Consider the following 23,181-nt stretch of genomic DNA (forward strand, 5'->3'; position numbering starts at 1 on the left):
GGCAAAGCGAAGGTCAGACGAGGCCTGACCGTAGGGAGAGTTGGGAAAAGCCGCTGGGGCTGAACCGAGGTTTCTTGCCTTCCGGGAACAGGCGTGGACAGTAAACATGTCAGTCAGGAACTGGAGAGAAGTGACTCAAACGCCAGCGGGTGTCACGTGACACCCAAGCCCTTACCCCTTCTCTGAGTCCTGCCCTCCCCTAGCCCCTCTCATTAGCCCGGTCCACTTCTCTTGGGGCCTGTCTGAGCTTCTTTTGTACTCGGCCCCAGCACTGCCCAGTTCGGACCAGTGTCTCAAACCTGCCATCCTCACTTCCCAGACTTATCACTACCAAGACCCCAAACACTGCTACCATTACGGTCCCCACCACAAACTGTCCCCATCTGTCCTGGGGAGGGACGCAATCACCTCTAGACCTTCAGGCAGGTGAGGTGATCGTAGGAGCCTGAACGAAACACTAGTCCTTTTACCCCACACATGGGCCACACAAAGGTCTATAAACCCCATCTACCTGTCAATCCCAGTATGAGGTTGAGGCCTCTTAAGAAGAGGGTGCTACAGGGCTGACAGGGCCGCTGGGTGGGCTCAGGAGCTTTGGGTAGAACAGCAGAGTCCTTTCCACACCCACAATGCATTGCCCAAGAGGCGAGCTATACCCTTCTCCAGACCGCAGGTCTTAGCAGCCAACACCAACCTGGACTTGTCGGTTTCGTTTTGATTTGTTTGTTTGTTTGTTTTCTTTCAATCCCTTTTCTGAAATATTCTTCCTCCTGTGGTGTCAGAGGAAGGTGAAGGAAGGCTGGGCACAAAGCTTTTGTTCTCAGAATTTATATGGCAGAGCCTGCCTCTTGACTGCCCTAGAAAGAATGCCTGATTCTTGGCCTCACTCCTGATGTCCAGTCACTGATGTCCCTTGGATCTCTCTTTGGAGTGTAAGAGGGCACATTGGGGTGTCTTAAAGCAGCCAGCAGGGGCTGGAACTGATGGGCTAACCTAAAAAGAAGCATGGCCATCCCCAAACTTCCTGAGCACAAGACCTTCGGGCACAGTCTCTCATCTGTGACCTCCTTTAAGACCCCCAAACACAGTTTGTTTTTCCAAACCAGGGCTGAAAGTAGGTCCCATCCTAGTTCTGATCCCTTCTGTGGGGTCCTGGAAATCTACCAACTGCCCCTTCCCAAGGGTCCTGCACATGTGTGAACAAAAGGGATACAGTAACTAGACGTGGGGGGGTGCAGACAAAATGGCAACAGTAACTAGATGGCGGTGAGTCTCCTGCCCACACAGGACTCCATCTTCACACTGCCATGGGGGTTTCCAAGCACATTGTTTACTCATCACAAAGCATAGCTCAGAATCTTATCCCTCACCTTTGCATCCTGCACAGTCTGAGACTTTAAACATTCCAGGTCTCCAACCTACACTCAGATCCTCTCTTTTACTTTAAAAGAAAAAAAAAAAGGCTGGTGGTGGTGGGGTGATAAAGAGGCTGGTTCTCCTGTACCCAGAAAGGTGAGATGGAGGGAGGGCTGGGGGGTCAATAGCCTTCAGCATTTCAAAAAAAAGTTTTGGGGTATAAGTACTGGGGGAAAGAATTTACGACACTACCTTTAAGAAAAAGAGAGAGAAAGATACAGAAAAAAGAGAAGCTCAACATTTTTTAACCCCACCTATGTGTTTGTTTGTTTTTTAGCCTCCCATTTGAAACGTGGTAATACTATAATTCCATATCTTGTTTAGCTGAGGGTGGGGGAGTTTATGTCATTTTTTCCTGTTACTTTGGTTTTTTTTATTTTTTTGTTTGTATTTCCTTTTTCTTTATTTAAAAACAATCTTGTAATGTACCAAAATGCAAGCTATCTTTCTGGGTTTGTTTGGGGTTTTGTTTTTCCTTTTCTCTCTCTCTTCTGTGTTCTAGAACTTTGCTTTTGTGTGTTGTTACTGTGGAAGCCTTTCTTCTAGTGCAGAGGTGATGTTTGAATTTCAAGTCTACATAGTCATGCTCATATCTTTATATACTTTCTTCTCTTGTGATCAGAATTTAAAAGGGAACACAACTCCAATACAAACAGCAGCCATACCAACAACACCCACTAAGTAAGGAAGGGCAGCTAGCTCTCTTGTTAACCCCCGGGAACATACCAGAATTAGCTTAAGTTTTAAATTAACAACACCGGTGTTTGAGTCTGCAGAGAACCTTTGGAGAAGCAGAGAGAAGGGATTTGTCCTGTGTTACTAATTGGATTCTGTGGACAGGAAGGGGAAGCCACTGTCAGGCGCCTGCTCCTTAGAAAGCCTGGAGGAGGGGTCTGAAGGCAGCCGCAAGTTTAACTCAGGTAAAGCTGTCTAAGCCAGACAGTCTAGGATAGACAGAAGCACTGCTCTAGTTTGGGGACAAGCCCCTGGCGTCTCTGCTCCAGACAATCCTCCACTGAAAAACAGAGCCATGCCTGGTGGTGTCCACGTGGAATCCTAGCACTTGGAAGGGCTCATGAAAGAAGATAGCAAGTTCAAGACCAGCCAAGGTCACTCTTGGTAACTTAGACTGAGAAAGAAAAGCAAAAGCAAAAGTAAAAAAAAAAAGACAACTTGGGATGTAGCCCAGTAACAGAGTGTTGGTCTACCCGTGTGGTTCAACCACTCTAGGAAGAAAAGGGACAGAGTTATAGATGAGGACTTAGCCGGTAGTGTGTGCCTTGGATCGGATCCCATGTGAGATCGGGGGATAGTGGTGCACACTTGTAATCCCTGCCCTTGAGAAGTCGATGCGGGAGAATCAGGTATTTAAGGCCAGCCTCAACTACATAGTGAGTTCAAGGACAGCCTATGCTACATGGGCATCTGTCTCAAAAAGCAGTTAAATAAAATGAAGTTAGAGGGAACCCACGGGGCTAATCTGAGAGGCGAGAGCCATGTTCTAAACTGATCGTTTTAAGTGGTTGTTTTTCCTTTTAAATATGCAGCTCCTCTCCCCTCTTCCTCAGCCTCCCTCACTGGCCTCATTTAACCAGCCTTTCTCTGCTCTTTGTCTGCCTTTCTATCCCCCCCCCGCCCCTCCCCCCCTCCACACACACACTCCATCTTTCCATGCCGGTCTATCTTCTCTTTCCATTTCTCCCCTCCTGGTTTGGACCTCTCTCCCAAGCCCCTCCCCTATCCACCCTATCTATAGTTTCTGCATTCATTAGCTGCTGCATGCGTGTCCTCTGGGGAGTTTGGTACGTGAAGAATTAAGGAAAGCTTGGCTACTGGAGCCTGTAGTTAAAGACATTAAAATACATAAATAATGACTCTAACAGAGTGGCCCCTTCCATCCCTGAGGCGATACCCAGAAGCCACAGGGCAGACTGTTCCCCCCTCTGCTGGCTCAGAGCAGGGGTCCACTTGGATTCACCATTGTCCTGCATTCCCTGTGCAGAGACCTTCTTTTCTTTTCTTTTTTATCGTTGCATCCCTGTCCCTGACCGCTGAGAAGGTAGGTACCCCAGCTCAGCTGCGCACTTCCTCTTCTCTCATGTCAGATAAGTCTGCTCCCCTGCTTAGTTTCAATCTCTCTCTCTCTCTCTCTCTCTCTCTCTCTCTCTCTCTCTCTCTCTCTCTCCCCCCCCCCTCCTTTGCTCTGGGTTGGGTGTTTTTTTATTTTCTCTTTCCTTCTTTAACTAATCTTTCACTCATTTGCCCTTTCTCCGAACGAGCCACCACCTAGCTGTGCCCTGGTCTATGGTTTGGCTTCTGTCACTCTCCCTCGCGGATGATTCTGCAGGTTCATCCTTCCTCTCCTTCCCATCCCTCCCCTGCCTCTGCTTCTTCCTCTCCAGCTTCTGATCCTGGTCCCCAAGCCCTCCTTCACTCTCATCCTCATTTTGTTGGCTGAACGCATTTGTGTGTGATTTAACATTCAGTCTCTGTGTGTCTTCCTGTACTGTGTGCTGGGGGCCAATTTGGTGGCTACCGTCTGGCGTGGTTGCTGAACCCTCAACCTTCATCCTTGCCAGCTTCTAGCTAGGGGCTTTGGCCACACACACACACACACACACACACACACACACACACACACACACGCTCACACACACTCCAGTCCTCTAGGACCCACATAGACAACCTCTTGGCCTCCAGATCTGGAAGGAATTTCTGGCTGAGGGTCAAGTTCAAAGTTAAGTCCCACTGAACCCTTTGGGGCTGACTAGGCCAGGCTGAACTCTAGACTTAGACCGGCTCCTTTTATGACAGCACAATGGAGCTCGCAGGCACAAGCTTCAGGGTCTGGGACACCAACGGGCATTAGTACCACTGGGACTCACAGCTCCGTGGTCAGATGTGGTAATGGAGTGGTTCAGAGAGTCTGGAGCAGGCACTAAACTTTGAGAACTTACTGGGCCAAAACTCTCCGGGGTGATTTCAGAATGGGATAAAATCAGAGTTTACCTACCCGCAGAACAGGGGCTCCTCCAAGAACCCGGTGTCTTTTCTTCTTCTGAACTTCTGAGTTGGAACAGTTCAATGGTGTCCCTTGGTGCAGAACGATCTGGAAGGGACAATCGCTTATGGCCAAAGTAACTCTGAGAGGAGTAAGCATTATATCGCATGAGACTTGTGATCGCCACTCCTGTGCTCAGCTAGCTGCTTGGGAAGTGCCAGCATCAGAAGTGGGTCTTTCAGGACACCCCCACACACACACCCTCTTCCTCCCACTTCCTGTTCTACCTGAAGGTAGCCAGGGAATTTTGAGCTCCCAATAGCCCAATAGCCAAGGTCTGGTAACCCTCCACCTTCAACTTCAAGGGAAGGGTTAGATGCCTCTCTCCTGTTTATCCCAGGGAAGGTCAGGACAGCTGGCTCCTCAGAGCGCGGCAGCTATCTTGGATGGTGCTCGCTGGAAGGGAGGTGACAAAGTTGTTCTTCGCAGGGGACAAGGGCTGCTAGTCTGAAGGGGTGAAGTGTCCCAGCCAGATGAGAACTTGGAGACTCCACCCTTCACGACTTCCTGGATGTTAACAAGGGAAAACAGTGAGACAGAGGCAAGCAGGCATCAGTCCTGGGGTCCGTGGGGGACACAATGGCAAAGCAGTCCAGTGTTTCCTTGCCTTTGTCCATCACACTGTCCCCTCTCTCCGTCCTTCAATTGTTCCCTTTGACCCTCACATCTTTCTTACACAAGTTAAAAAATGATGTCACTAGCAGAGCCAAGAAAATTACAAGTATACCAAGTGTTTGCTTGGCAATCGTGGGGACATGAGTTCAAGCCCCAGAACCCACATTAGAAAGCCAGAGATGGTGGCCTGCGTTTCTAATCTCAGATCTGGGAAGGCAGATGCAGAACAATGCCTGGGCTTGCTGGTCACCCTGCCTCGCTTAATTGACTAGCCCTGGGTCCTCCAAATAGCTCAGTGGCCTGACATCAGTTCCTGGAACTCACACGGTAGAAAGAGAAAACCAGCCTCTTCGAGTTGTCCTCTGCATGTACACACACACACACACACACACACACTCACAAAACACACGGAAGGAAGGAAGGAAGGAAGGAAGGAAGGAAGGAAGGAAGGAAGGAAGGAAGGAAGGAAGAAAGAAAGAGGAAATTCCATATCCCCTGGCTTTCATTCAACCCCTAGGAAGAATGAGGCCCAGCCAAGCCAAGGATGAGCCCAGCCTCTGGCAGGATCTGGTGACCATTTCTTGGCAGCTGGCCTCTCCCAAGGACTCTCTGACAGCACCATCCTCACGTCTCTGCAGTCCTGGGATGGAGGGGACTGGACCCTTTTCATCTGACCCAGGCCTTCTTCCTTGTTCTGATCCTTGTAGTCTAATGGGAGCCAGAGAAGCCAATCCCTTTATAGACCAACCCAACAGAGATTCTGGTCATCCTCGTTTTATCAGTGGGGAAGCAGAACCCATCTAGTATGAGACAGCATAAACTCTCATAATCAACTTGGATCCCTCAAGGGGTTCTTCTTGGGCTAGGGGGCGGTCAGTAGGCTCTCAAGGAATCAGAGGAGAGTGATAGGGAACTGAGACTTGAAGACCTACCAGGTAGGAAGCCACAATCTTGGCTGTAACCTCAATGGTTGGGGACAGAAGCACACTGGGAGTGTCCAGCTATCCAGTGCAGGCCCTTCCCATTCCTAACACCCTACCCCTCCTCCAGTACGAGACATGTGAAGTCAAGACGGTTCTGCATGGGACTGGGGATGTAACTCATTGCCGGTGTTTGCCTAGCATGCACGAGACATTGAGTTATAAGCCAAAGAACTCGTAAACCAGGCATGGTGGTTCATGTCTGTAATGCTGGCACTCGTGGAGGTGGAGACAGGAAGGACAGAAGTTCAATGTCAGGCAGCATGTGTCCACCAAAGCAGCAGTGGGGTGACAGTCTCGGGGGCAAGCAACCACCCTCTGCCACCCTCGGGTTGGATTGAGTCCGTCTTCACAAAAGATTTTCTTTCTTTTTAGTTTTAAAGAAAAGCATTTAAAAAGTTCAAGGTCAACTTTGATGAGACATTGAGCCCTAACTGGCCTACATGGAATCCTGTTAAAAGTGAGGAAGGGGGAGCTGGGACTGTAGCTCAGCGAGAGAGCAACTTGCCTCGCATGTGTGAGGCCGTGGATTCAACCTCTCGTACTGACAGGGGAAAAGGAGGGAAGGGGTTCCTGCGTGTCTGTGGAAAGGAGCATCATGGACTCGATCATTCTCCTTGACCCTGTTCATGCCTTGAGTCAGGTCTTTAGCTCAGACACTCAGAGTGTGCTCCTGATCCCAATATGCACTCCTTCACCACTGGCCTCGCTGCCTCCCCTGACCAGAGTAGCCTTAAAGGAGGGGTCTGTGGTGACCCTGAGGTGTGGGTTACCATGCATTTGTTCCTGAGGCTCCCTTACCTGATATCTGCTCACTTAACAAGCTGACCATCCTGGGCATACGATGCATTTGAAGATCCTGGAGTCTTTCTCTAGAAGGAAATTCAATGAGAGAACCCTGGTACAGACTAGGGACTGTGAGAGGTTGTCTGCTTGGGGGTGGGGAGGAGAGCAGAGGGTTCTCGTGGGGATGTCAGTTGAGAATGAAACCACCTTTACAACTGGGCATGGTATAATCTGGGCACGTAATCCAGCACTTGGGATGCAGAAATAGGGATTTTCAGGAGTTCAAGATTATCTTTGGTTACATAGAGAATTTGAGGCCAGCCTGGGCTACGTGAGACCCTGCCTGAATTAAAAAAAAAAAAAAAAAACGGTACTGGGGATATGGCTCGGCTTGCCTAGCATTCATGAAGCCCTGGGTTCGATCCCCCGCACTGCATAAGCACACCTGTGATTCTAGCACTCAAGTAGTGAAGGCAGGAGAGTCAGAGGTTCAAGTATATCAAGAGTTCAGAGTTCCAGGCCAGCCTTAGCTATACGAGACCTTGTCTAAAATAAAGCAAAAATAAAGCCTCCAGTTCCCCTAGCCAAAGCTGATCAGGAAGTGAAGGCCGCTCTGCGGAGCAAGCGACTACCAGATCATACCACTCTGGACACCTCTGCCTGCCTCTACTTTGGGAAACAGAGCAGCTCTCCTCAGAGAAGTCTTCATGGCCTCACTGACTCCACGGTGTCCTCACCGGCAACGGCTAGTATCCATTGATTGCTCAGCCACTGATCACTAACTGGAGGTACATTGCCAGCAGTGGGGTCTGCCTGGCTCTAGGTCTTTGTTGAGCTCTATGGAGCCCTTCAGAGAGAGACGTCTGGGCTCCTGATCCCCTCTGCCAGAAGCATCCAGAGCCAGGCAAAGGAAATCATGTTTTGTTATCGGTGACTGCAAGGTACCCTGGATGAGTCAAGGGGACAGCAGAATGAACTCAGTTCAGACCCCTCCTGGCACCTGGAACTCCCTGATTACCCTGGCCCTTAGCGAGCCCAATGCTACCTTCCTCTGCCAGAAGTCTTAAGGACTCAGTGCCATGTTTTATGCTAAAAAATGAGATTATGCCCCCATGTGGTGGTACATGCCTGTATTCCAAGCATTCAGGGGACCGAGACTAAAGGATCTCAAGTTCAAGGCTGTATTGAAAGACCTTGTCTAAAAACAAAAGAAGCTGGGTATGGTGGTGTGCATTTGTAATCGTAGCACTTAAGAGGTGGCAGCCGTAGATCAGGAGTCCAAGGTCACCTCGGGCTGCATACTGAATTCTAGATTCCAGGGCGGCCTGTGCTACGTGAGATTTGTCAAGAAAGAGAATACAAGGATAACCGTGCATATGGTTGTACATTGCTAGCATGGTTGTGCATGCCTTTAATCTCAGCATTGAGAGGCAAAAGCCAGTGGATCTGAGGGCTAGCCAAGGCTACATAGCGAGACTCTGTCTCAAACAAGCCAACCTGAGGTTACAGGCAGCAGATCTGGCTGGATAGTGGCTGTGGAAGTGTCAGGGACAGATCTGTAAACAGCATAGTACCATCTGCCCTTGCGAGTTTGGGGCCCAAAGTCAGCAGGGTCCTTCTGTGCAGGGGTGGATGGGGAGGCTGGGGAGGGCGCAATCAGAGAATCTCGGACTATTTACCCTGGAAGAGACATTGGGAAGCAAAAAGCCAAACCCTCATTGTGCGGACGGGGAAACTGAGTCCTAGATTGGGGAAATTCATTTGTCCAGGGGTCTCATGGGGCTGAGGTAGTGGTAGGCTCTCAGATTCCTAGTTCCCAGCCAGGGACCTTCGGATGGTGACAGGTTACCTTTCTGGTCCTAACTCACTCTTGGAAAAGATAAAATAAATTAATAGCCCTATCCAGATGCCAGCCAAGAGCACTGGCTGAGGCCCGTGGAGCTGGACATCGCTGGTCCTCTCGAGGTGAATCGGCCTCCTCTTGGGCCTAGAGTTGGGGTGGTTGCGTTTTTCTCTCTCTCTCTCTATCTCTCTTGCATTTTTGTGACTCTAATGATGAACTTATGCTGCCACGCTTTTCCCTTCTCTTACACAACTCACCTACTAAAGGAGGAAGTGCCACTTTATTGGTAAGTGGACGTTAACCAAGAGGGACTTAAAAAAAAAATCAGAACGTTAAAAAAAAAAAGAAAAGAAAAAAATGAAAAAAAAAAGAAAAAGAAAAAGAAAAGAGAGAAACAGAAAGACAGTTGGTCAGCTACTGAACACCCCTGAGCTCTCGGCAGGGTCGCAAAACAGAGTCAAATATTAACAGAAAGAAAAAAAAAAAAGTCAGGTTCCCCAGCAGATCATTTTGGTTTGGGTATATAATGACATTTGTGGTTTTTTTTGTTTGTTTGTTTCCGTTATTATTATATTATTATTATTATTTTAGTTTTCTTTTTTATTTCTGTTTTGACTCCTTTTCTTCGGTTAAATTTTGAGTTCAGTTATCTTGCCCCCTCCCCCATCTGTGTGCCGTGTGACACCCGCCCCCTCCGTGCCCTTGACCCTGGTGGGGGGAGCCTGGCCCTGGTGGGCTGGCCCTGGCTTGACGTACCAGTGTCGTCCCTCTCTCTTCTCTCTACCGGGGGGGGATCGTCTGTCCCCCATGCGAGGACAATGCCAGCCCCTCTGGTGCCCCATCCTGGAGCTCCCCCCTCCCCCCGCAGCCCCCCTCCCCACCGCTCCGCCCCTCTTGTGTTATGCATGCCGAGAACCTTGCATGGTCTGCTATGTTGAGGCCAGAAGGTGAACATTCAGGAGAGGTAGAGGCAGGGCAGGCGCGGGAACCGTGTGTGCGATGCTCCAGGGCTGCAGCCCGCGGCCTAGGCCCGGTGAAAGCCCTCTCTCCTTTTCTCCCCCCACCCCGCTGCCCTCTCACGTTCCCCCCTCGACCCCTCCTCTTTTTCTCTCCACCTCTCTGTCCCGCTTGCACCCCTCCCACCTCTGCTTCCTCACTGCCCCGCCCCACCCATCCCCCCGTGTCTGTCTGTCCTCTGCATCCGCAACCCTCTCTGCTCCGGTCCCCTCTGCGTCCCTCCCGGCCTCTCTCTCGCCCCCTCTCCGCCCCTCCGTGCCCTTCTCTGCCTCTCTCCCCGTCAGAAGCCTAGTTCGCCCCGGGCCTGCGACAAGGTGGCCGCCGCGCCCACGCCGCCCGCGCGTGGGAAAGACAGCCAGAGCCCGCGCTCCGCGCCGTCGTCGCAGGGCCGCGGGGGCCGCGCGGCGGGAGGGGCGGCCAGGCGCCGTCGCCGGCGGAGGAGGAGGCGGCGATCGCGATCCTCGGCCAACGCGCCCCGCCGCAGGGGACGCCGGCGTGCCAAGCCCGTGCCGCCCCGGGGCTCGTCCCGCTCGCTCAGCGGAGCTCACTCCAGCAGCGAGTCAGGTGGCGGCGCCCCGGGTCCAGGGCCCGAACCGGGCTCGGAGAGAGGCCACAGCGGCCATGGGAAAAGGTGAGCCGGCCCCCTGCCTGCACACCACAGGGGAACCCTTTCACTTGTCACCCCTAAACGGAACCTCTCGCTTGTCACTCTACATGCAGCCCTCGTGATCACCCCACATATAACCCTTCACTGATTACTCCACGCAGAGTTTCCGCTCTCGACATCCCACATGCATCCCTCTCTCTGGACATCCCACATGCAACCCTCTCTCCGGACATCCCACATGCATCCCTCTCTCTGGACATCCCACATGCAACCCTCTCTCCGGACATCCCACATGCATCCCTCTCTCCGGACATCCCACATGCAACCCTCTCTCCGGACATCCCACATGCATCCCTCTCTCTGGACATCCCACATTCATCCCTCTCGCTGGACATCCCACATGCATCCCTCTCTCTGGACATCCCACATGCATCCCTCTATCTGGACATCCCACATGCAACCCTCTCTCTGGACATCCCACATGCAGCCCTCTCTCTGGACATCCCACATGCATCCCTCTCGCTGGACATCCCACATGCAACCCTCTCTCTGGACATCCCACATGCATCCCTCTCGCCGGACATCCCACATGCATTTCCTCTCTCCGGACATCCCACATTCATCCCTCTCGCTGGACATCCCACATGCATCCCCCCATCACCTCCAACGGAGCCTCCCTTGTTAGTTAACCCACATAAAACCTCTAATTCGTCCCTTTGACGCCTCATTTCCTCTGTGCTGGGCTCATGGATCCCCACTGCCACCCACACTACCTGCATCTCTCCTGCCCCGCAGCCAGCCACTGAGCCCTGCCCCACGCTCCCTTCTCTAGGGCAAAGGAGCGACCCCCGCGCGCGCGGCCCACAAGCACCTCGCCATCTCCAGGCGCGCACGGCCGGCGGGGTGGCCCGGAGGGGAACAGCTCATCACGCAGCCCTGGCCCCCATCCGGGGTCCTGGAGCTCCAGCCGCTCACCGTCCAAATCCCGCTCACGCTCCCCAGACAAAAGGACCCGCAGCCCCAGCCTCTCCCCGTCGCCCAAGAAACCTCTTGGCCGGTAAGTGTCCCTAAGGGGCGGATGGCGGAGAACCCGGGCTTGGGGCTCAGATGGCGGGGATCCCTCACCACGAGCGGGTCCCACAGGGACAAGGACAGCGAAGGCCGTGCGAGGCATGCCGAGGCTGAGGCCGCCCGCACCCGACGTCGCTCCCGCAGCTACTCGCCGATCCGAAAGCGGCGCCGTGACTCGCCCAGTTTCATGGAGCCAAGGCGCATCACCAGGTACAAAGGGGCCTGGGGATGAGGCGGGAATAGGGCTGCTGACTCTAGTTGGTGGCCAGGGATGTCAGGGAGTCAAGATTCACAGGCAAGGGGACCTTCTAGAGTGAACTGATTCTGATCCACAGGAAAAAGGCGGGTTTTCCAAGAGGGTCCAAACTGAGAGATGGGCTGAGTGAGGAGAAACTAGTGGATTCAGGGGTCATCAAAGACTTGGGGAGGGATGAGGGTGCCAGGGCATCAGACACCTTGGGAAGGAAGGGTGCCATGGACCCAAGCCGGTCTGTACGTGGGTCGGGGTGGCCAGGCACGGGCATGGAGTTCAGCTCTGGGAGATTCCATTCATGCATCTGGAGCCCCTCCCTCCCTCCCGGTATCTACCACATCCTCAATGATATGTACTTTCTCCTTCATCTCAAGGAACCTCCTGCTGCGTGGCCTGTGGCCAGGCTGGGGGCCGTGTGGACCGGGCTCCACAGGCAGCCCAAGTGATGCCCATGTGAGCTAGTCTGGTGGTGGTCCGCTGTTCGTCGTCTGCGTCTCCTTTTCTCACTAACCTCCCAGCACCCTGGGGAATTGGCGGAGGGGGCAGAGGATCCTAGTATCTGGGGAAGCTGTCTGAGAAACCCCATGCAGAATGAGGAGTGTGGCTGATTTGATGGAAGACAGGAGGGGTCTGAGTCTGCCAGTGAAATCACCCTAAAGCTGGGACTGGTGCCTCAGGTCTCCCATCCTGGCTAACTGGGTCGGCTGAAGCAGAGCGGGTGAAAATTCAAGGCCAGCCTGAGGAACGTAGCAAGACCTTGCCTCAAAACAAAAAGATTGATAGAATTTTTGCCTAGAATCCCCCAGTGAGGGGCTGGGGTGTGACTCAGTGGTAGAGCCCCTGCCTAGAATCCCCCAGTGAGGGGCTGGGGTGTGGCTCAGTGGTAGAGCCCCTGCCTAGAATCCCCCAGTGAGGGGCTGGAGTGTGGCTCAGTGGTAGAGCCCCTGCCTAGAATCCCCCAGTGAGGGGCTGGAGTGTGGCTCAGTGGTAGAGCACCTGCCTAGAATCCCTCAGTGAGGGGCTGGAGTGTGGCTCAGTGGTAGAGCACCTGCCTAGTGTTTGTGAGGCCCTAGATTCAATCCCTACTACCAAAAATTAAAAATCATTCTGCAGCCCAGAATTACCCCAGTCTGAATAGATTGCCATACCCTGAGCCCAGCATTGCCCTGCCTTGCTGAGGAACCTGGGGGAGACTGATGTACCTCGGTGGCCAGATGTATATAATTAGCTGAAATCCTTAAGAATCTTTTTAACTCCAACTCTTGAATCTCAAATTAGTTTTCCTTTGCCCTTAGTAATCTGGGTCTCCAAGAAAGCAGTATGGACTCCTCCTTTACTTAGAACTAAAGTCTAAGACCACACTAGAGATAGCCCCTCAGACAGGTTACACACTCCAGCTATACACTGAGGGTCCTAAGATGGCCCCTCGGTCCCAGGCTGCCTCCTCCCCCCACTAATGCACACCTGTTTTTCTTCCTCAGAATTAACCCTTGTGATGGGGCATTATAACCCCCTTAACCACTTTCTTTCCTTCTCTCTGGGTCATAGCCTCCTGCCTTCAAACTAACTCCGGGCCAGCGGGGGTGGGGAGGTGGGGGGTGGTAGCTGAGTGAAGGGTTGGGGTGGAGCAGGGGAAAGGGGGAGAGGCTGAAACACAGACAGCAGTGGTCAAGGGTCTCCTCCTGGTTCTCTTTGAATGAACTTAAAAATCTAAATCTTCAGGCAGTGGTGGCGCACGCCTGTAATCCCAGCACTTGGGAGGCAAAGACTGGGGGACCTCTGTGTCTCGGGGGGAAAACACACACACACACACACACACACACACACACACACACACACACACTCAATATATATATTCTATTTGGAACAAGGATAAGGGGACAGAAAAACAGGGCTTGCCCATAGTACTTGCGAGCCAAGAAGCCATTGCTGGACTTTTTGATGTGAGTTGTCCCTATTTAAAGGCTTCATTCAAAGGTCTATAGATGTGGCTCAGTTAACAGAATGTTTGCATAGCACGCATGGAGTCTAGTGTTCAGTCCTCAGCATGCAAAAACGCATGAGATAAACCCGCACCCCAACACTCAGGAGGTTAAAGGCAGAAAGATCAGAAGTTCAAGGTCACCTTCTGCTACCCAGTAAATTTGAAGTTTGATAACTGAAACTCGGTGTCAAAAATAAAAGTTTTATTCCTGCTGGACATAATGGTGCGTACATACCCTGATCCCAGAACTCGGAGGATGAGGCAGGAAGATTGGAAATGACAGGCCAGCCTGGGCTTCATAGTGGCTCTGTCTAAAATAAAGCAAGAAAAGAAGGAAGGGAGAGAGAGAAAGGAAATCAGGTGTGCTGATACATGCCTGTGATTATAGCACTCAGGAGGTCGAAACAGGAGATTCAGGAGTTCAGGTCAGCCTTGGCTACATAGTGAGGCCAGCCTGAGCTATATAAATCCTTCCTCAGAAAATAAAAATAAAATGAAGTTTGGGGTTAGAGAGAGGGCTCAGCGGTTAAGAGCATTTACTGTCTTTTCAGAGGACCTGAGTTTTCAGAGTCCCAAAAATACACATGGGAAGTTCAGTGTGGATCAGCTCCAGGGAATCCAACAACCTCTGCTCTCCATGGCCCCTGCACATGCGCACATACCCCCACATACAGACACATAATAATAAGTTATTTTTTTAAATATTTATTTATTTATTTATTTTGTATATAGCATGTATGACCAGGAGAGGGCACCAGATTTCATTACAGATGGTTGTGAGCCACCATGTGGGTGCTGGGAATTGAACTCAGGACCTCTGGAAGAGCAGTCAGTGCTCTTAACCTCTGAGCCATCTCTCCAGCCCCAATAAGTTATTTTTTTAAAGAAAAGAAAGTTTCACTCATGAAGTTCAGGGTGTAGATCAGTGGTACTAGTATTTGTAAGGTCCTGATTTCTTTCTACCCCCAGCATTGACAAACAGAAGAAAAACAAACAGCAGTCACACACACACACACACACACACACACACACACACACACACTCACACACCAAAAACCAATAAACTCCCATTTATTCAGAAAATATTTCTTAGCACATACTCAGGTCAATAATGAACTTGGGCTTTTTGCCCTGTGGGCAGACAAGAGAGAAAAAAAAAAAAAGAACAATCCACTTGAATTTGGCAAAGGACACAGAAGTTTGGAACTGAAGTTGTCCCTGAGGCCAAGACTCAGAGGAAACAGGCAGGAAGCCCTTACCACTGCCATGCTGGGGACAGAGGCGAGTGAGAGCCATGGATGGGCAGAGTTCGGGGCTCTGGGTGGGCTAGGATCTCCTTTCTCTCTCTTCCAGTGCCCGGAAGCGCCCCATCCCCTACTACCGACCCAGCCCCTCCTCTTCCTCCAGCTGCTTGAGCGGTGACTACTCCAGCCGGAGCCACAGCCGGAGCCCCAGCCCGGGCCACAGCCACGGAAGCTACAGCAGCCGCAGCCACGGGACGCGCAGCCGCTCCTGCAGCGCCTCCCGGAGCCGCAGTCCCAGCTACCACAGCAGCTCTGAGAGTGGGGGCTTCTAAGTCCAGACGGACCCATCTGGGGTTAGGAGGCCCTGGCACAAGGAGAGGCTGGGGACCTGAGACCTGGGAAGGAGGGGTCTGTACCCCCAGACTGCTACAGAGGTCCCGGGGTGGGGGGCGGGGCCGCACCGGGGCAAGCGGGGACTCGGGAAGAGCTTCTTCTTTGGTGGGTGTCCCACCCACAAGGAGGAATCCAATTGTCTTGTCCCCAAAGTGTGCCCATCCCCATGCCCTGCCCACCCACCACGTCCAGGGAACGAAGAGCCTTTGCGAACACAGGGACTAGGTCACCGTGCCCCCCTTCTGCCTGAGGCCAGCTTACCAGCCTGGGGCCCATTGCCAGGTTACGGCACAAGAGTCCACTGCTGGCTGTCACCTCACCTCAGCTCAGTGGACCCCTGCACAGCTTGGAGGGCGCCAAGCCCGGGACCTTCCCCTCCTCTATCTCCCACGGGATGAATCTGCAAAGGGCAAAGCAAGCCGGATCTAGAAGGGAAGGATGGCCCACCTAACTCTTGGTGTGTTGCCAGGCAGGGTGAGATGTTGGCACTTGGCCCCGTCTCTCTCCCTGGCCCTCACATCAAGCCGTAGGCCAAGGCCACACCTCCCAGGCCTTCATCAGCACAAGAGGTGGCACAGGCCACCTTTGTATCTAACCCTGAAGTCAACGGCGGAGATTCAGGGGCTGGGGACGTAGCTCAGTTGGTAGAGTGCTTGCCTAGCATGCATGAAGTCCTGGGTTCCACCCCAAACACAGTATAAAACCGCGCATGCTGGTGCACGCCTGTAATCCCAGCACTCTGGAGGTAGAGGCAGGGGACCGGGAGTTCAAGGTCATTTTAGGCTACATAGTGAGTTTGAATTCAGCCTGGGGTACAGGAGACCCTGTCTCAAAAGTGAGGGAGAGAGAGAGACGGGGGATTCAGGTCAGAAGACAAAAAAGAACACGGGTAGAAAGCCGGGAATTTTTTTTAGCATGGGCCCAAACAGTGCAGTTAGATGATGAGGCAGGTCAAGGCCGGGAGACAGACAGCGACTGCTGTTGGAATCATGGGCCACGTGACAGCTCCTGGTCACAAGCCTAGGCCAGCATGCAGAGCACTTCGGAGCCTGCCGAGGGAGAACTCGCTACCAGGCCTTGATGGGTCAGGGTTGGTCAGGGCTTTCGGAACAGGAGTGGTGGGTTCCAGCCAAAGCCCCCAGCCTGGAGCATGATGGGGAAGCAGTGGCCCCCCCTCTGGCCCTCTTCTGTGGCACCCAGCCCTCCCCCTGCTGGGGCCCTCAGGGATCTCGAAGTCTTCCTTGGCCCAATAGGGCAGATGCCCTGGGCTCTGGTGGGGGAGGGGGGAGTCTGGGGTCTGATCCGGGTTCCCACCCTCTCTCAGTTTCCCCTTCCCTCTTTCTCCGCAGTGCGGGAAAAAAATTGGACTGTAATAAATACACTAGGTGCCCGGATGACAGGCTGAGTGGGTCATTGTGACTGCGACCCTCGGGGGAGGATTAGGGAGGAGGGAGAAGGACTGGGATCCGTCCCTGGGAGGACGGAGCGGGGCTCGCATTCCTCCTGAGAGCCCAGTGATTGTGGCATCAAGGAACGCTGGCCCATCATGTCCAGCCCCCTGTCTCCGCACGTGGGAGACTGTATAGCCTCCTGAGGCTCGAGTGGGGAGGAAGATGAAGCCATGAGAACTTCCTGTCTGCCCAGAGGCCTTGTGGGCTGTTTGTTTAAATGTAGTGTGTGTGTGTGTGTGTGTGTGTGTGTGTGTGTGTAAGACTGGGGGGGGTGGTGACACCGCGTGTGTGCGGAGGTCAGAGGGCAGCTTTGTGGAGTCAGTTCTCTCCTTCCACGGTTACGTGAAACCAGCTCCGGGCACTCTTTGGTCTCCAGGCAAGTGACCGCTGAGCCGTCTTGCTAGTCCATGTTTGTTTATTTGAGTCAGGATCTTACTGTGTAACCTTGACTAGCCTGGTAGACCAGACTAGACTAGAACTCTCGGTAATCCTCCTGCCTCACTCTCCTAATTACTGGGATTTCAGTCATGGGCCACCACGCCCTAGGTGGCCTTTTCCACCTACTCCTCTTCCTCCTCTTTCTCCCTTTTTTCTTTGTCTCAAAGTGGTGGATTTTAACCTCTGCGTGTGTGTGTGTGTGTGTGTGTGTGTGTGTGTTGGGTAGTGTGTGTGTGGTAATGTAGTGTGTGTGGTATGTACAGTGTGTGAGGTGTGTGTTGTGTAGTGTGTGTGATGTGTGTTGTATAGTGTGTGTGGTGTGTGATGTGTAGTGTGTGTGGTGTGAAGTGTATGTAGTGCAAATAGTGTGTGTAGTGTAGTTGGTGTGTATAGTATGTGTGGTGTGTAGTGTGTGATGTGTGGTGTGTAGTGTGTGTGAGGTGTGGTTTATATAGTGTATTTGGTGTGTATAGTATGTGTGGTGTGTAGTGTGTGTGGTGTGTAGTGTGTAGTTGGTGTGTATAGTATATGTGGTGTGTATTGTGTTGTGTGTATAGTATGTGTAGTGTGTTGTGTGTAGTGTGTGTGTGGTATGTAGTGTATGGGGTATGTAGTGTGTGTGTGTGGTGTGTAGTGTGCATGCACACTGTATGTGTGAGACAAAGACCAACGTGAACGGTCTTTCCTCTATTCAAGCTTCTCCACCCTGGTTAGAGTCAGGGATTCTCACTGACTCTGGAGCTCACCAACTGGCCATCGAGCTCCTGGGGGTCTGTCCCCCCCCTTCACCACATCACACCCAGCATGAGGGCTAAAGATCCCCGCAGCCCTCCCTACACTAGGGTACAGGTGACTGCCACCATAGCTGGCTTGTACGTGGGGGCTGCGGGTCCGCACTCAGGTCCTCATCTTGCTCAGTGACGCTTTACCCAGAGCCGCCTCCCCAGACTGTGCCCTGTGCTGAGTCCAGCATTTCCTGGGAGTGGGGCGGAAGTGAAGAGCCCGCCTTTCGGGAGAACAGGCCCTTGCCCACATCACCCTGGCTCTCACAGACACTCGGAAGTGTTTCAGAGCCCCCTCATCAAGAACATTGGTCCAGCTGGGTGTGGTGGTGCTGGTGGAGTGTAAGCTCAATGCTCAGAAGGCAGAGACGGGAGGATGAGAGTGGGAGGCCAGTTTGGGGTTTACATGGCAAGGCCATCTTTTAAAAAGAATCACACCCATTGCTAGGCAGTGGTGGTGCACGCCTTTAATCCCAGCACTTGGGAGGCAGAATCAGGTGGATCTTTGTGAGTTGGAGGCCAGCCTGGTCTACAGAGCGAGTTCAGGACAGCCAGGACTACACAGACAAACACCATATTTAAAAAAAAAAAAACAAAACCTGACACACCACACACACACACTCACACACACTCACTCCATCTTGGCTGAGGGTGGAGTTAATATGATCCTGCTGGCTCCTTGTCTCTAGGTTAGCCACAAGATGGGAAATGTCCTTTGTGTCCAGTCCCTAGAGCCTATCAGCACATAAACCTTTATCCTGTTTCTTCCTCTCTAAACTGGAAGGGTCATCTGATATAACCAGAAGCTCTGTTCTAAGTTGTCTGAAGAAGCCCTAGTGACAGCTTTTTAGCCCTTTAGGTAAATTAAGAAACAAATGAGCTAAGCATGTGACCTGCCTAGAATCCCCCAGTGAGGGGCTGGGGTGTGGCTCAGTGGTAGAGCCCCTGCCTAGAATCCCCCAGTGAGGGGCTGGGGTGTGGCTCAGTGGTGGAGCACCTGCCTAGAATCCCCCAGTGAGGGGCTGGGGTGTGGCTCAGTGGTGGAGCACCTGCCTAGAATCCCCCAGTGAGGGGCTGGGGTGTGACTCAGTGGTAGAAGACTTGCTTAGCATGTACAAGGCCCTAGATTCAATCCTCAGCACAACACACACACACACACACACACACACACACACACACACACACACACACACACACACACACACGGTTTCTCTCCTACTATTTCTTGTCTCTTTTTCTTCTGTTTTTTAATTCATTTATTGTATTCCCGGTGTGGGGGAGTCTGGGCTGCATGTGAGTATGTGTACCACATGCCTTGTGTTTGCCAAGGTCAGATCCCTGGAGCTGGAGTTATGGATGGTTGTGAGCCACCATGTCGATGCTGGGAATTCAACTCTAGTCCTCTGCAAAAGCAGCAAGTGCTCTTAACCACTGAGCCATCTCTCGAGCCCTTATTTTCTATTTTTAAATTTTATTTGTAGGTTGGGGATTTAGCTCAGTGGTAGAGCACTTGCCCAGCAAGTGCAAGGCCCTGGGTTCAATCCTCGGCTCAAAAAAAATTATTTGTATGTGTATGGTGGAGCACAAGCCACAGTGTGCATGTGGACACTCGAGGACAAACTCTGTGGAGTCAGCTCCCTCTTTCCATCTACGCATGGGTTCCCAGAATCACACTCAAATTATCAAGCTTGTTTTGGAGAGCGCCTTCTCCTGCTGAGCCATCTCAACTACCACTATTTCTTTGAAAGCACAGAGACCTTCATCCTGCCAGATTCCCAGACCAAACAGTCACAGGAAACAGGAAATGCCTCCCACCACCATTACATTGGTATTTCCAAAATGCACCCTTAGCTATTCATTTAATTGCTGATCCCCTAAACATTTCTTTAAAAAAAAAAAAAAGTATTTAAAAAAGTGTGTGTGTGCACGCGCATACAGTGCCCATGGCCAGAAAAGGCGTTGGCGCTCCTGGAGATGGAATTATATGGAAATGGAGCCTCTGACTCGTGTGCTCGGAGCTGAACTCAAGCAGTGCTCGGTCTTTAGAGATGAGCGGTCTCTCCAGCCCTCACCCTCCAGCAGTTCTTGAGTCCGTGTCCCTACCCCCAGTACGCAGCTCAGTCCCCACCTCGGGACACAGCTGTCTAAATGAATGACACGAACTTTCCTGCCGGTCTATGACCAAGAAGTTCATAGACCTTGCAATAATTCCAACCTTATCTCCGCCTCTGCCTCAGTCCATCGCTGTCAGAGATGACTCCCGGGCCGTCTCCATCGTCATAGCTCCAAGTGAGCTCATTGCACAATCCCTCCCCTCTCCGCTTAGCCAACCTCTCTGGAGCGGTCTAGATGCCGGGAAGTAGCTGCTACCTTCTCTGCATTCGCCTGGGCACCTGCTTTGGGCTCCAGACTCTTGTACCAGTTCACTCGTGGACATACCTATCCCTCCCCAAAGCTCTGAGAGTCTGAGGGAGACGCAATGTCTTCCCTCTACCCCCACGCCGATATAGGCACCTTTGAAATGTTTGTTGAATGAGTAGCCGAATAAAAGCCAAAGAAACCATTCCAGAAGCCCGAGACCAAAGATAAGGGTGTTGGCAGCGTGAGGGCACTAGAGGGCGACAGAGAGTGAGGGAAAGGCGGTTTAGGGGCCACCTCCCGGCCGCAGACTCCCAGCCAGTCCTCGGAGCCCTCCTGGGCTATTTGCAAGACAAGGAAACTCGGCCCCAGTGCCTGGGGGACTGAGCCTCAACCTGCCCTCGGCCCTATTCCCTGCAGTGCCGAGAAAATAGGACCGGGATCAGAGCACGAAAACAGGAAACGTCCATCCCCGCCTCCGTTGCCAGGAGACTGGGAGGGACTGACCTTCCCTAGGATGTTTGGCACCCCAAGCTCTGGAGCCTGGGACTTGACGGTTTGGGGGTGTAGCCACTCACTCCTGTCTTGGTCAATCACTATCTAACGGGGCTCACACGAAGCGCACCAACGTTTCTCTTCCAACCCACAAGAGCAAGAAGCCGTGTGTGTGTGTGTGTGTGTGTGTGTGTGTGTGTGTGTGTGTGTGTGTGTGTGTGTGTGTTCGCTGGGGGAGGGGTTGTAAATGTATATGTATTCGGAAGAGCACATGTGTGTGTCTGTGGAGACCAGAGGACAATCTTGAGTGTCGTTCCTCGGGTGTCATTCTCTTTGTTTTTTGAGAGACCGTCTCTCATTGGCCCAGAGCGTAGCCTGGCTGGCCTCCAAGACTAACGAATCCTGTTTCCACCTCCCTACCACCAGAATTACAAGCACAGGTCACCATGCCCAGTTTTTTGTGGGTTTTTTTTTTCCACATGAGTGGTTGGAATCAAACTCGGTTCTTTTTTTTTTTTTTTTTTTTCGAGACAGGGTGGTTTTGGTGCCTGTCCCTGGATCTCACTCTGTAGACCAGGCTGGCCTCGAACTCACAGAGATCTCCCGAGTGCTGGGATTAAAGGTGTGCGCCACCGCCGCCCGGCTCCAGAGGTAACTCAGTGTAAGTCAGGTTGCGTCCACAGCTATCCCTTATCCTTCCTTACCTCTCTAGAACATTACCAGAAGCAGGTCCCTCTCAAGCTTGTTTCTATCACCAAAAAGTGAATTCATTCAACAAACTTGGCTCCCAGTCACCGTCTACCCAGCAAGTCACAAAACAGGATGCCCCTGGCTCAGAGCCCCTAACTTCCTCCAGACTGCTTTTCAAGGCCGCCTTGGCGGACACCCAAACTCATCTCAAGACTGAACTGTTTATCTCCCTGGTTTGGAGAGTTCCTACCGTACCCTTCTTCACTTTACAGTCATTTATATTGATTGTTTTGTTGATTGTTTTTCTTTTCTTTCTTTCTTTTTTTGTTCTTGATTTTGTTTTGTTTTGTTTTTTTGAGACAGGATTTCTCTGTGTAACAGCCCTGAGTCCAGGAACTCACTCTGTAGACCAGGCTGGCCTCGAACTCACAGAGATCTGCCTGCCTCTGCCTCCTGAGCGCTGGGATTAAAGGTGTGTACCATCACTGCCAGTCAATTTTTTTTTTTTTTTTTTTTTTTTTTTGTTTTGTTTTGTTTTTTCGAGACAGGGTTTCTCTGTGTAGCTTTGCGCCTTTCCTGGAGCTCACTTGGTAGCCCAGGCTGGCCTCGAACTCACAGAGATCCGCCTGGCTCTGCCTCCCGAGTGCTGGGATTAAAGGCGTGCGCCACCACCGCCCGGCAACCAGTCAATTTTTTTAAAAATATTTTATTTAATTTTATTTTATGTACATTGTCATGAGGGTCTCAGATGCCCTGGAACTGAAGCCACAGACAGTTGTGAGTTACCTGTGGTTGCTGGGAATTGAACCTCGGTCCTCTGGAAGAGCAGCCAGTGCTCTTAAGCGCTGAGCCATTTCTCCGGCTCAATTTTTGTCCTGTTTTGTTTGGTTTTTTATAAGGGTCTCACTAAGTAGTACCGGCTGACATGGAACTCGGGATATGTAGACTGGTCTAGATCTCACAGAGCTCCACCTGCCTCTGCCTGCCGAGCACTGGCATTAACCACGTATGCCCCCAGAGCTGGCTGTGGTGTTCTTGAGACGGAGGTCTCATATAGCCAGAGCTACCCTCCAAGTTGATACGAATTCCTGACCCTCTGGTTTATACACATACATACCAGCAGGGCCAGTTTATGGTGTATGTGTGGGACTTTTTTAAAATTTATTTATTATTATTATTTATTTATTTATTATTTATTGCCAGGCGGTGGTGACGCAGAGAAATTTTTTTTTTTTTTTTTTTTTGGTTTTTTCGAGACAGGGTTTCTCTGCGGAGCTTTGCGCCTCTCCTGGAACTCACTTGGTAGCCCAGGCTGGCCTCGAACTCACAGAGATCCACCTGGCTCTGCCTCCCGAGTGCTGAGATTAAAGGCGTGTGCCACCACCGCCCGGCAAATTTATTTTATTTTATTTTTTTAAGATTACTTATTTTAAGCCGGGCGGTGGTGGCGCACGCCTTTAATCCCAGCACTTGGGAGGCAAAGGCAGGTCGATCTCTGTGAGTTCGAGGCCAGCCTGGTCTCCAAAGCGAGTTCCAGGAAAGGCGCAAAGCTACACAGAGAAACCCTGTCTCGAAAAACCAAAAAAAAAAAAAAAAAAAAAAAAAAAAAAGATTACTTATTTTATTTTATATGTACCAGTGCTTTGCCTGGGTGTGTGTGTGCCTGGTGCCTGAGGAGGTCAGAAGAAGGCGTCAGG

The 23,181-nt window shown here is 51.8% G+C and overlaps 1 protein-coding gene across 3 annotated transcripts in view; it reads left to right on the forward strand.

The window, feature by feature from the left end:
* Srrm3 (serine/arginine repetitive matrix 3) overlaps window positions 1–16,664 on the forward strand; it is a 71,050-nt gene extending 54,386 nt beyond the window's left edge. For 2 of the 3 annotated variants that reach the window (XM_042267654.2, XM_076561224.1), the window contains 4 exons: window positions 10,003–10,349; window positions 11,158–11,382; window positions 11,469–11,606; window positions 14,987–16,664. In XM_042267654.2, the coding sequence (XP_042123588.2) occupies window positions 10,003–10,349; window positions 11,158–11,382; window positions 11,469–11,606; window positions 14,987–15,209 (933 nt within the window). In that variant the 3' untranslated portion in view covers window positions 15,210–16,664. Of the gene's footprint in view, window positions 1–10,002; window positions 10,350–11,157; window positions 11,383–11,468; window positions 11,607–12,023; window positions 12,103–14,986 lie in introns of all 3 variants that reach the window. The other variant, XM_076561223.1, reaches the window with a different exon arrangement.
* Window positions 16,665–23,181: the final 6,517 nt, after the last annotated feature.

Source organism: Peromyscus maniculatus, chromosome 23 (genome assembly GCF_049852395.1).
Source record: "Peromyscus maniculatus bairdii isolate BWxNUB_F1_BW_parent chromosome 23, HU_Pman_BW_mat_3.1, whole genome shotgun sequence".
Classification (NCBI taxonomy): Eukaryota; Metazoa; Chordata; class Mammalia; order Rodentia; family Cricetidae; genus Peromyscus; species Peromyscus maniculatus.